The 14498-nt window shown below is 38.2% G+C and overlaps 1 protein-coding gene across 2 annotated transcripts in view; it reads right to left on the bottom strand.

The window, feature by feature from the left end:
* Window positions 1-4028: 4028 nt before the first annotated feature.
* The window catches only part of BCKDHB (branched chain keto acid dehydrogenase E1 subunit beta), a 125707-nt gene continuing 115237 nt past the window's right edge, over window positions 4029-14498 (bottom strand). The window contains exons 10-11 of one of the 2 annotated variants that reach the window (XM_040554012.1): window positions 9665-9817; window positions 4029-4357 (exon numbers count right to left, since the gene is read on the bottom strand). In XM_040554012.1, coding sequence (XP_040409946.1) covers window positions 9677-9817 — 141 coding nt within the window. In that variant the 3' untranslated portion in view covers window positions 4029-4357; window positions 9665-9676. Of the gene's footprint in view, window positions 4360-9664; window positions 9818-14498 lie in introns of both variants that reach the window. The other variant, XM_040554013.1, reaches the window with a different exon arrangement.

The raw sequence follows: 14498 nt of genomic DNA, 5'->3' as shown, positions 1-14498 counted from the left end.
GCCTTACAGCATCTCATTTGGCACTCATTTTGGCACGGACAACCTGAGGCAGTCAATACAATCATTTCAGCCTACAGAGTGAGTCAGACTGCCCTATAAACACTTACCAGCTAGCTCAACTGCTCCGCTCAGCCAAACACACATATATCTTGACACTTAAATATAGGTGGCTTAACGCTGAGCTGAATCCCACGCACAGCTCCAGCAGGAAGCAATGGGACTGCAGTGCCCTCAGCTCCCATTGAATCACCACTGTTGCTCGTGGCTTCGCTGAACTTGAACCAGGTCCGTCATGAATGCTATCTTCAGATATTCAGCAGAAGCTTGAAGAGCTGCAGCCACTAACTGCAGCCAGGGGACATTTGCAGTGCTGGAATTTTGCTCTAAACTATTCTCCTACGGGAACTAACTTCCCAGTTCAGCAACAGCCCATCACCCCGAGGACAATCCTTTCTTTCACATGCACAACGTCCCGTATCCCACCTTGTGTACTTGCTGGGGATTTGAGCAATTTATTTTGAAAATTGAGGCACGCACCAATCTCAGTGCTAGCATTTTATGCAAGCTCACAGAAAAATAGTCAGACATCAGCTATCCAAGTCCCAGAAAACAAAGGGCTCCATTTATATGCCTGAACACAGGCATCTAGTGCCATTTGAAATACCCTAAGGCACCCAAGATACACATGGGGTTGGCAGAAATCACATAAGACCTATGGAAGCAGCAGCTGGAGACCCCACAGGATACCCTAGGGTGTCTCAAATGGTAATTGACGCCAAAGCATAAGCAACTGAATTAAGTTCTAAAAATCTTGTTTATACTGAAGTCAGATGTACATCTCCTGTATCTAACACACACGTATCTTGCAGAGCTGCTAGGCAGCAAAAGAGCTACAAAAGAATTGCATCCTTATTTCAGGTCTACTGAAATCTGGCAGAGCTTACAGACTATGTCAGCTTATTTTGTTATGAGCATATAATGCTCACTGAACCCCATGAGTTGCTGTGATAACAATCTCTGCCAGCTTGCTGAATGGGTGCCTTTCAGTTGCTGCCTCTGAAGTTATGTGGCTAGAACAGAGCTTCAGCAATACACCAGAGCACTGTGAACACCATTTTTTAGGTGCGGAAGCAGGAGAGCTGTCTGAAAAGATTCATGAGCTCGGAATTGATTATCAGACCATAGGAGGGGAAGGTCATTGTGTCAAGACCCATGGCTACCACAGTGAAAACACGCTACTGTGCAATCCTCTCCTAAAAAATGCACAGTTCCACGAGGGAGAATACCTTGAATGATTTATTTATTTATACTATTAACTGGTGCACTGTTTATTACTGCAAAGTTTTTATGGCAGAAAAGTCTGAGCTATATGAAAGGAGACAAACATACAAGCCTTTACCACAGTTAATAAATCTGTGAGCCCATGAAGGCTACGTATGTCTGCCTTGAATTTCAGTCTGCTGTCTCAGGACCCAGCATTGAACTGCGTTCATTAATTATTTCCAGCAATTTGCATTAAATGAGCATGACTAGATAGATTACTAATTTTCTGGACTAACAGCAAGGAGTGATGACACAATTTTTGCTTTAAAATGAGTTACTAATAGCGAAACAACCACCATCCAGGGTAAATCAGACAATATTCCCCGTCACATCTTTTGCATAATATAATTAAGCTCATTAAGAGACTTCAGTGATTAAAAAACAGAAAATATGACTTGCCTTTGGATTTTATTATTGAAGAATTTAATGAGATAGTTATTTGTATGTAACAGCACACACCTTCCGTTCCGATTAGAGTTATATATTATTTTTCCATAACACTCTTTCAACAGCCACCACCCCGGACAGGTTACGTGAGTGCATGCTGCCATCTAGGCAGGGTTGTGGGAACAACACGTCTTTTACAATATTGATCATCTTTGCGAGGGAAAAAAAATATTCTATTATCCAATGTGGAGGAGAAAGGAACAGTTTTTACACTATTAAAAAGTGACACATCACTACTCACTGAAAACACAAAAACTAGCCCCAAGTAGATTGTAGTAGTCTTCTTAAGAGCAAATATTTTCTGTTTATTGAGAAATATATTATTTCTGTATTCCCATACACGCAACTTAAATTTAAACTCTGCAATAAATTAGAAAATGCTTGTATCTATGAAAACCACGAATACAAGTTCTATAGTATTAAGGCTATTAAGACAGCACTTTGTCAGTACTGTATCTACTTTAAATGCTTTGAAATATAGTAATTACACATTTTTAAAAGACACAATAAAAAATCTCATGATTTTCTACAAAGAAAAATATTTTAAATCATTTTTCTTCATAAAAAGCAAATTTTTCCATCAAGCAGAAAAAATATAAAATACATAATGCACCTATTGTATTTAAATCAATTAACAAACTCTACGCACAGCATTTACAAAAGACATACAGGCAGAAGACACTTACAGAAGACTTGACTGATAATGTCAATTTTACCAGAAACATTAATAAATAGCTTAATTTTCAGTTGTGTTATCACAAAATGTCTTCCTCCTCCTTTCATTCCAGCAGGATAATGTGGGATTCTGTAGGGAGCACATGAACTGTGAATGCAGAATCTTACACAACACGGCAGGAGAACCTCAAAAAATTGTAATTTAGCACTTTCCATCTCTACATGTCCTTTGAAGATGGATCTTTGAATCGAGTTCTGCTGGAAAGCAAGCATTGCACCATCTTAGAACAACAAACTACTCTACAAGGATTGCTCCTGAGGTTTGGGAGAGTGAGATGAGAGTTGCCTAGTAGCCCTGAGAAGCCACTCAGAGACGTGGGCACATGCACTTTGGCACCCATAATCAAAAGTGTTGCCCCAAAGGTCCAGTTTCCCCTGGATTTGAGTGGATCTGCCTGATTAACAACCCTCAAATTCATCAGAACAGATGATGGACAAGAAAGGAGAGGGAATATCTACTGACAATCAGAGTGAAGTCACCCTCCTGAGTTTCCTCTCTAGGGTGTTTCATCCATCATCTTGGGAATTGCCCTGAACAGTTTTGTGTACAAAAGTACTCTTCTTTCTCCCTGCAACATCCCCCTGAATAAGAGTAGAAATGTGCTTTTTTGGCTACTGGCATACTTCTTCCCACCTCTCCATTCCTTCCCCCATAAAATAAGAAGCAACACATTATTAAACTGATTTATACTGAGAGAAAAAAAAAATCTAAGTTTAGGTGGTGGAAAAGTGAGCAAAGTTGATACCAGAAGTATTCAGCAATAGGCTTTGAAACTACTGTGCTAGTTCTGTTGCCCTTTGAACAGTCCTGGAATGCAGGACAAGGGAGGACAACTTCCATAGCAAGCATCTTTCCTCTGTCCTTAACTTGTTATATGGAAAAGAAGGACATTATTAAAAATTAAGCAAACATCCATTGACTTCAGAAGCTCTCAGCCAGAAAGGCTGGAATTCTTTTTGCACTTCAGAGCATTCAGTGCCCTTTATGTTAGCACAGGAAAAAACATTCATGTCTAATTTTATTGTAGAGTCTTTTTGACAATTTTGCATTCCTGTGTCCTCACCAACAGAAAATGCTACACGCGGTGCCTCTCCTCCCACCACCGGCATGAATTTGGTAGTGTACTGTTACCTTTCCTGGACAAGTTACCACGTTTTAAAAAATCACTCACCTGCAGACACATTCCACATTGAGATGAAGAATAATAAAAACAGATATTGCATTAAGGTGGAGCAATGGAAATTCTCAACTATAACAACAAAGCAACATAATCTCTCCTCCCTTCTCAAGAAAAAATGGAGTTTTTATTTCCCTTTCAAAAAGGAAAATCAATATTTGGGACCGCTTTACATGAAGCCAACTCTACTGAAAAGCAACTAATGGCACAGGTTAAAGGAGGTCTCAGTCAGACCAAATGCACAAGTTGGTCTGGCTGTCCAAGATTTATTTTGTTGAAAATACAACTGCATTCAAATAGCTTCTTTGGGTTTTCCCAAAACAATAACAAAACCAAGAGACAACATGTGCATAATATGTTTTATTGAATAAAATCCCACTTCTAATATTTACACAATTAAGTTTTAACCTAGTGAAGTATTGCAATGTCTAACATTCATAGAACATCTGGAGTATCTTTAAATACATCTGACACCACTTATTATAGCAATCACCTGTCCATCACTGACTTCTTAATTAATGAGGATTTGAACTTACTGAAAATTAATCAAGATAAATATTAAGAACAGTTGAGTTCAGAAAAAACAGTTTTCTGTGTGAATTCCAAAACCGAAAGACCTTAGTGTCAAGAGTTATGAAGAAGACTTCAGTATTTTCCTGTTCTTCTTCTCGTCTCTGCAGAAGAAGATAAAAGAAATTACAGATCTTAAGGCTGAACATAATATCCACAATTTAAACACCCAACACTCTCCAAGGTAATCTTACTTTTAAAATTTATTATGTCCTCCCTGGTATATTTAAAATTAAAAAAAAAAAAAAAAAATTCCTTTATCAGGCATACGTTTGGACTTAATCCATTTCTAACCATTAATGAAAAGAAAGTTCTTAAACCTGAGCCACTTGAGATGTTTTGCTCCAGTGTGGCTAACTATGCAGATGTGATGTGAACACCATCCTTGTCCACTTAATTCAAGATAAAAATAATAAGCTAATTTAACAAGATGTTTACTTATTATGTATTAAAAGTGTTATCAAAAATTTGAAGCTGCCAAAGCAGATAGACAGAAATTAGAAATGCTGCAACTGATGTCTAGTGTCATGACAATACTAATTACTACCATTTGTACAAAAACTTTATGATGAATTATCTTCCATCCTGCTCTAGTATAAGTAGAGTCATGTGTTGTTTTTTAAAGCTCTAAGAGATATTCTATCCATCTGCTATTACAGTCATGAGGGGTCTTGTAAAACAACTGTAGTCAATACCTTTCCTATTTTGTTGTTGTTTAAAATATATATATATATATATTAATCACTCCTGATCTTGCATGGATTCTCAGGAAGGTTTGAATGAAAGACTAAAATCCCTACGTATAGTCTTGCAACAGCTATCTTAACTCATAGCACTAGTAAGACTGTTATCTTTTATTTGGATTGCTCCCTAGTTGTGAATAAGATATGATTTACTGGCCATTTTCATGTTTTTTTGCCATCCAGCAGGAAAACATTATGAACCAGGAATGCTGTGTTCTATTCAAGCCTCTGGAGGTTGTTCATTCTATGGGTTGCAGATGGTGCAGCATGAAAGGCAAGCTGCCTAGCCTGCAACATTTAGGATTCTGTGCTGAAAAAAAAAAACTGGTTGTTAGTTTCAGGTTAAAAAGAAGTTATCTTCCATAGTCTCTCATTTTATTCATCAAATGGGGAGGAGTTATATTTTTCCTGTGCCTCAAAGTTAACATTTATGAGGTACTGCCTAAAACAAGGACAATAGTAACTGCCTGCAAAGAATAGCTACTAACCTAAGTATCTAACTTAGGAAGTCCCTTCCTGATTCCCAGCACAACTTACTGGCCGAGAAAGGGCAAGCGTTGCTGTCATTTGCAAGCCTCTCCCAACTGGAGCACTGGTTCTGAGCAAAATATATTGGATGTTGACAATATAGGCTCCCCAGGGATGTAGTCACGGCACCAAGCCTGTTGGACTTTAAGAAGCGTTTGGACTGTATACTTAATCATATGATCTGAATTTTTTGGTAGACCTGTGTGGTGCCAGGAGTTAGACTCGATGATCCTTATGGGTCCCTTCCAACTCGGGATATTCTGTGATTCTATGATTGACAACACCTCAAATACATGCTTGAAAATAAAAATAAATAAATTCAAATCTATCCCTTTCATTCCCTAACATCACTTAACCTTTAAGCACCATGCTTAAATTTTCCATAAAAAATAGTTCCATAATGAAGTTAACAGTGTGATCGTGATAATTTTAGAGGTTGAATTTGTAACAGCAATGTTGTCTCTACACACACCACACACACACACAAACTCTTAGGCAGGTGAACTGTTAACAGCTTAAAAATTAATAATTTGACAATAAACCAGAATATGCAGATGTGGTTGAAAAAGCTGCAAAGGTAACAGAAAACCACTTGGCTATTTGCTACAGTCACCCCTCAATATATTTGTGTACCATGAGAGTGTATCTTATAACATTTGTTGGTTGCCGCCTTCTTTCTGTTTCTTCTTTTGCTCTCTCTTTTTTTTTTCCTCCCCAGATGAGCACAGACACCATTTCAGCTATCCAGGAAATGTGTATCCATCTTAATCTCACTGATTTTTTTTCTCTTTATCTTTTCTTCCAACTACAAAGAGTTGTCTGGAACACAGCTGCCTACCTGGAAGCTATTTCTCTTATAGCTAACATAGCTATAAATTTTAATAACTAAGAAGCTGCTGAAAGATACAGATTTTGCTCTTGCCTGTCATTGGCAAGCTCTACAGTACATGCTGTCAAACTATCTTTGAGCAGGAAAATGATCTGTACTGTCAACCTCAAGACAAGCAACTATGTGTGTGTGAGACATTGTCAACACAGTTTGAATAAAACCAAGTATACATTAAGATAATAAGGCTATGTTCGAAAATGACTGACTGTAGCATCCAGCTTCCGACCCTGCATTAGCCCCAGACACAACGTTGTGAGTGAATTCTCTGTCATTTCAAACGAAACTTCACTATCAAACTAAAGAGATGTCAGGCCATCTTAGAAAGGACGATCTGATATGTGCTACAGATGTATTTGACAGCTTGTTTATCACTTGCTTTTTTTTCCCCTACATCCTGCCTCAAAGCAATGGATGAAGCAGGTTCTAGTAAAATGCCGATTATGAGGAATAAACAAGAAAAGAGCCAGACATGCCACCACATTGTATTCACAGGAATGACTTGGAACATAAGCAAAGCAACAACTTTGCCAGCTTTGCCATTTCTGTAATTCAAAAGCCAATCCTGTATCTCTTTCCACCACAGGGAACTACTAACTCCCTTTTCTCTCCAGCAGTAGGACAAGAAGGGGCCCAACTTCTCCAACATCCAGAAGACTATGGTCATCTTCGAGTCCACAGGAACTGTAGCACCACTTCTGAGAAGAGGTGCCCGTCTTCCTGTATATGACGTGGTTTGGAAAACACATTAACCTCATCAGTCCAGAGTGACAGCAAGTAACCTCACTAACGAACGTTACACTGAGTACAAGAAGCAGAAAATGCTAGAACAAATGCTTCCATTCCTCAGAGACATAAAGGTACTACCCTACATGCAAACTCTGAGGAGCAGATGGTGGAATGGAGAACTGAAACGCTGTGTTGGACAAGCACGTAAGACCAAGTGCATAGCACAGCACACAGACAAATAATGCAGGTGACTTTTCCAAATTTTAGTCAATACTACCTTCACAGGAAAATTTAGTATAAACTTCAAGTGTAGAAATTGGACTGTGTGCAAATTCACTGCAATCACACTTCTTTCTTCTCATACATCCCTCACTTTAGCATCCTGTGTAGGAGGTAGGGGGTTAAATTAAGCCTCTGAACCACCCATTTTCCTTGTTTTGTCTCCCTCTGTTTACATAGCGGTAAGAATATTTGGTCTTTTGGGTTTGGTTTGGAAAGAAAAAATTAGAGGCTACCTAGCACGGTCCAGTAACTTGCCTGAAAGAGTACAGACTTCCCATTCTCTTTAGGACAGCTTCACTGACTGCAGTACTGAGGTGCAAAATGAAAATAAAATAACTCTTTAATATGTTCAACTCAGATAAAAGGCAAGGAGAATTGTTGGGAAAAAGACATCATTTACCTCTACAAAAGAGTTTACAACATTCTTCAGTTTTAAGCCTGAAATGCTGCAGTATGTCAATAATGGGTGATTTTGGAGAAATATTCTAAGTGAAACTACTTTATTTTTTAGAGATGCTGCCTCATTGGTAGCTTTCCCATATCACATACAAGAACTCAAGTTTCAGCTATCATGGGAAGCAAAGATAGTGAAATGCAAAAAGTCACCCTGAAAGAAAATGTGTGTACAAATGGGATTAACATTAAGGTATTGACAACCTTCTCTGCCGGGTTCTAATTTAATTCACAGCTTTACGTATAGATAAAGTGGACACAAGAGGGCGCCCCTGATATAGGGCCTACCTTGGACCGTGGTCTTCAGTGTCAGCAGCTACAAATCCCCTTTACGTATTACAGGATCTCCTTATTCCAGAAACAAACTGGACAGTTGTTTTTCGTGTGGTTTTTGGTTTGTTTCTCTTTTGGGTTTAGAAGTACAAGACCCATTGAGTCTTAATCTCAAAAACTATGCTACTTGATCTGCTTAATTAAAGGAAATTCAGAAGACAATGGATTGATATATTTCCTGATGATTAAACTTTGGTCATTAAACACAAAGTTTTATGAGAACACCACCCAATACTTTCTGAAGTCATGGTTGGCCAATGCGCAGATGAATACTTCTTAGTATGATATTAGAATGAAATCAAAGACTAAGACAATACAGACTATGATTAATGAACACATAATATAAATAAATTACTTCACAGACTAGATGCCTGGAGGGCTCTGCAAATAGAAATATCTGTATGTGATCAGATTACCTAAAAGTTATACAGAAGACTGTTTATTAGAGTCAATATTAAATATAAGCCTTATAACCATATTTGAATAGAACTGCAAAACATTGCAAATGCTTCACACATTTTCAGTGCTCTGTGTATGCTTGTAATGCAGTGCCTATATTCAGTGTAGATCGAGACTTACTAGTACCTCACAGGATTACAATACAACCCTGAAGAATGAAAAATCATACAGCTTAACAACATGCTTTGCCTACGAAATAACTGTCTTTAAATATACCTGATCTTACTTTTCAGGATATAAGACATTTTATTTTCTGATTGATTAAGGAAGGTAATTCATTTCAAACACTGAGTTCCGTGGCACTACTAAAAAAATATTTAGACACTTTTCAGACTGAAGGCCCAAAGCCATGTCCCCCTCTGCTCTGCCCTCATGAGGCGCCACTTGGAGCCCTGCATCCAGGTCTGGGGCCCCCCAGCATAACAAGGATGTGGACCTGTTAGAGCAGGTCCAGAGTAGGGCAACAAGGATGATGAGGGCTGGAGCACCTCTCCTATGAAGACAGGCTGAGAGAGCTGGGGATGTTCAGTCTGGAGAAGAGAAGGGTCCAAGGAGACCTCATTGTGGCCTTTCAGACCTTAAACGGGGCTTATAAAAAAGATGGAGAGCAACTTTTTACATGAGCAGATAGTGGTAGGACAAGGGGAAATGGTTTTAAACTAAAAGAGGGGAGATTTAGATTAGATGGTAGGAGGAAATTCTTCACTGAGAGGTTGAGGGACTGGAACAGGCTGCCCAGAGAAGCTGTGGGATGCCCATCCCTGGAAGTGCTCAAGACCAGGTTGGATGGGGCCCTGGGCAACCTGGTCTGATGGGAGGTGTCCCTGCCCATGGCAGGGGGGTTGGAAATAGATGATCCTTAAGGTCCCTTCCAACCCAAACTATTCTGTGATTGTATGATTTGATTCTTGTTAAAGAAAATAAAGGAGCAGTACCTTGCAATCACCCTGTTGGAATGTTTTACAGGCAAACTATCAACGTAAGACATCATTTCTCACCTGAACTACTGATCAGTAGTTAATCATTTTTCGAAGAGCATCATAGCATTTCCATTTGTCTGGGATGTAGAAAGGCTCGAAGATGTGAGGGAAAGGAGTGTCATAGCCACAGACTCTTGAAATAGGAGCCTCCAAATTCAGAAAGCATTCCTCCTATTAACAGAAATATAGAATAAATGTTAGTGAGGCCATTATTTGCAGGAGTCTTGCATCACAAATTGAGGTCAAATGAACTCTGCCAGACTGACAGTCCTGGAAACTGAAACCTTCTATTTATATCACAGCATAAGTATTCCAGACCAGAACATTACTTCCTTTTGCCCACAGGTCCATATTAAAGCAACAGTTTTCTATTAATGTTATTTTCATTTTCTACATGTGTGCTGCATTAAACTGTATGCAGGTTATATTTAGTACATCTGCTATACATCCAGAAAAATGCTGCCAGAAAAAAAATATTTTAGGAACAAAGGATTAAAGAGTTTCTTTCCTGTGCCACTTTTAAACAAACAGAAGAATTACGTAACCTAAGAGTGCACGTTATTTGTTGGATACAAAAGCATCATATTTAACTTCTTTGAACCCTTAGGTAATTAAGGCTCTGTCTGAGAAGTGCTAAGCAGTCGCAGAAATTATGAATTTGAACTTGAATGGATTTCCACATCTCCAACACTTGAATCAAATCTATGCTCTACACAAATACACACAACTTTTGTTCTGTTCAGAAATCAGATTGGCAACTGAGAGCGTTTTTTTTACTCGGCCTACTAAGGCACAAACTTTGCACCACATTAATCTGAAAATAACCTGTGGAAATATGTGTAACGTGTTACTAGCTTTAATAACCAAATATACAGTGGGGTCTCAAATAGGAGAGCGAAGACATGGACCATGACAACTGTGACAACTGGCAAAAAGTGGATGCAGTAATACCTCTTGTCAGATCAAATCAATGTCAACGCTGACTATCGTCTCATTTTCCCCCACATCTTTAGCATATGTGTCCACTTTCCAGAGCAGACAAATGAAGAGACAAAACACGTCTTTTCCTGGACTCTCCCTTATAGATCGTAGCAACTGAGACATCCTGGCCAACTTCCTCTGTACTTAGCTCAACAAAATAGAAGGTAACGTATTATCTACCAGTCTTTTTCTACCAGGTACACAAAGAAAACAGTCAAACAGCTGTGCTTTTCAGCAGCAAAGTGCTAAGTATGTTCTCAAACTGATGAACTGTTTTGAATGAATGTTGCCTTGCAATCAGTGGCAGCCTAACTCTAACATACTATGCTTTCTGTACATCGGATACATGGCAGCATAGAAGGTACTCATAACATATCATGAATAGTTTTTCTCCAGCTACCATTTCTGTGCAGTGTGAATGGACGTATTTATTTGAAGTCGATGGGAGCAAAATATTCAGGAGGCTGTGAGATTGCATACACCGTTGCCACATTTAATAGCAAACTAACCCACCTAGAAAGCTTCAGAGTCTGAATGGGTCTGAGGTAAAGATATATGCGACCAGTAACAAGATTTTTTGAGATCCATTTTCAGGCTCACCTTTGCTTTTACTTGTAAAGTGAAAGATCCATGTTAGTACAAAATACTGGGAAGCAGAGTGTATTAAATCCTTTACCTGTCCATGAGACTGCATCATGATGTAGCACCCCAACCTGCTGGCAAGGGTATTTTTGATAGTAATCAGCCTTTACTTCCCATGCTGTGACTGCCAAAGAAGACAAAGCAATAGCTTTGGGAAAATCCATAAAAATTGCCAACCCAGACCACCCATGATGACTACACGAAACCACACGGGTGTATTCTAGACCCACAGCCTCCCAGTTCCACACCCGACTTTTAGACTTTCACTGCATCACTACACAGGACAGATCTTTGTTTAATGTCACAACCAGCTCTGCGGTAATGGCCCATCCCAAATAAAGTACAGAAAGTTCACTACAGTGCACTGAAAATATTCACTGCAATATTTCCCAATACATTGGGCATCCATGCAGAGACCAGCCCTGTACCTTCGGTAGCCCAACCAGTTAACAGAGAAATACTGTCTGCAACTGGCGAGGTGCTATACTCACCTGAATCAACCCCCAGGCTTGGCTGTAAATATTAATCTCATCATAGCAAAGCCAAGTCACGTAAAATATTTGCAAGTATTCCTTTTATGGAAGTTATCTGTATTTTATTTAATACAGAATACCAATGAAGTCATAAGACTTTTCAGAACTACACTTGTGTTTTTTTTTTCTTTATGGAGAACCCATAACTGCTGTTACAAATAATCTCATGTGGTTTTAAAGCTCAGCAATTCCTTTCAGTTTGAGTATATACAAAAGTTTTGAAACTTTTACAGCTTCCAGAGCTATGTGGATTGCCTTGCCTCTGTGAAGAAGTCAGAGAGAGAAGCTGAGATGAGCAGACTGATGTATTGTCAGATACCATCCAAAAACAAAGGTGGAAGAAATCTACAAGTCTGTCTGGGCTATTGTCTGTGTGTTGACATGTATGCACAACTCTCTTGTATTGTTTTTCTGGAGGTAATGGTGTGTGTTTGTAGAAGTTTATCTAAGGGATTCCACTGTATGAGTTAAGTATTTCAGAGGCAGAAAAAACAGGTCCAAACCCCCAGCCAAACCCATAAAGGAACGAACTTACACCTCACCTGACAGACGTCAACACATTTTCAAGAAGCTTCACACCCAAGTGACTTTGATTATAACAGCGTCACACAAAGAATGTCACATTGTAATAAAGTAATTTTCCTAGAAAACTAATTTTCCTAGAAGATTGGTAAAATTTGCATTAACAATATCCTGAATAAACTGCTTACAGTTTCAGAGTACCATCAGTCTTTCCAATGTATTTTTTTCGCTTACCTTGCATACCTAATTCTAACGTAAATCCTATAGACATGTTTAGTTATTTCACAGAGGATTGTTAGAGTTATTGCTGGCATATATTTTATGATGCAGTGTCTGAGTCAGATGATGTGTTGGTTAGGGAGCTTCCTGGAATAAATCCCACAAAGTCAATGATGAGAAACATGAAATGCTTGCAGGACCTAGCAAAAGGAAGAGGATTCAATTGACATTACTTGATCTAGATTTACTGACAATATTGCAAGAATATTGGCAAGAGCAAATTGCAAAGAAATGCTTCTAAGTTTTTTGTTTGTTTTTAAGACTGTAAATAAAATTGTAATCCATAAAGCTGGAGCATAAAGTTATTAGAATAAGGTACCTGAAAACAGTCAAGAAAATGCAGATTACAGCACTTTTACTTTACAATGTAGAAGTATGTAAAGAGGCAAGAGTCTTGATCTTGCTAAGAGTTTGAAAAATACTTGACTTGCAGATCATGGTTCATCATTCAAAACATACGAGGGCTAATGTTTTTACAATTTTCAATGTGGCTTATTGTAGGATAGCTGGATTTACATACAGAATCAACGATATTCCTGCCATACGCTAAGTATTTGGTCCCCCTCCCCAAAAAAAGTCACAAATCCACACATTTTGCATATGAACAGTCACAGAAAACAGGCTTAAGAAAATTTCATCATAAGCTGACTTAGAGGGCGACAGTATTATTTTTTTTTCCGCAAACATATAGGCTGCTTTGATAGAGATACTACTTCTTTATCAGCAGTGCTTAGATACATTTAGATACCCAGCAGTCTTTTCTGGGGCCCTTTGATTATTTTGGTCTATATTAGGTTTGGAGCCAGTTTTGCTTAAAATATACTAACATAATTCATCAGGTCATGGGGTGTTACCTCTGGAATCAGTTCTAACCTCTGGAACAATATATTCAGGGTCGAGTCCTTTAAATTTAAAGCAAGGAAACTTTTTTCACGTAGTTACAGAATATGAAACTGGCAGCTTGATGGCATTCATCTAACAACTGCAATCTAAGGAAATAAGATGATGCTCTTCATTAGATGGCATTATATTCAGAAGAATCATCAGGGTTAGCAAGAGCCGGATGCTAATACAAAAAAATAGTCCCTGTGGACATATTTCTAACTCATCTTCCCTTTGATCAGCCCATCAAATAGCCTATCTTATATGGATTCTTGTTCAAAGCTGCTGTTGAAAGTTAAACTGCATGAGAAACAACAGGCCACCTGATGAAGAATACGATACTGCCTCATCTGCTGTACAGATTGTTGTGCCAGATTTTTTGCACCTGTGCAACCACACTGTAGAGAATATAATTGAGTATATTAAATATAAAACATCCAGCTCTTTTTAAGGAGTAATTAGAAGACATCCATTATACAAGCCTACCAGCACAAGTACGTTGTAGTGTTTAAAAGAATGATAGAAGATCAAAATTTTACATTTTAAACAGATTTACTCCATACCACTTGGGCATACAAGAGCTGGTACTGCCTGAAGTGTTCTTGCACTGTAAAGGAATGCAAGCTTAAAAGCTTCAATAAGGCTCTGCTTATTCAAGAAAGACTATTAAAAATCTTAAAGGTAAATGTTTTTGAAGTAAAGTAGGTATGGGGTTTCTGATTCAGTGTGAAATGCTTTAAAGTTCAATTTTTAAATGCAGTATGAAAAGTCACACTTGTTACTAGAACATCTATTAGATTCCAAAATTCAGCTGAATTATTTCAACTGAAATATTTTTGTTAGAGAAAAATGCTTAGAAGGGAACATATATGGTTATTACAAGGATTAAAATTAGGATTTTTACATATATTTATATAAATATTATTTTAATTCTACTACTCTGTAGAATATGCTCTAAGCTGGGAAAACTTTTGTTAAAAAATCAATTATTTCTGTAACATTTATGTTCCAGG

This window comes from Cygnus olor, chromosome 3 (assembly GCF_009769625.2).
Source record: "Cygnus olor isolate bCygOlo1 chromosome 3, bCygOlo1.pri.v2, whole genome shotgun sequence".
NCBI lineage: Eukaryota > Metazoa > Chordata > Aves > Anseriformes > Anatidae > Cygnus > Cygnus olor.
This window is presented reverse-complemented; position numbering and strand designations above follow the sequence as displayed.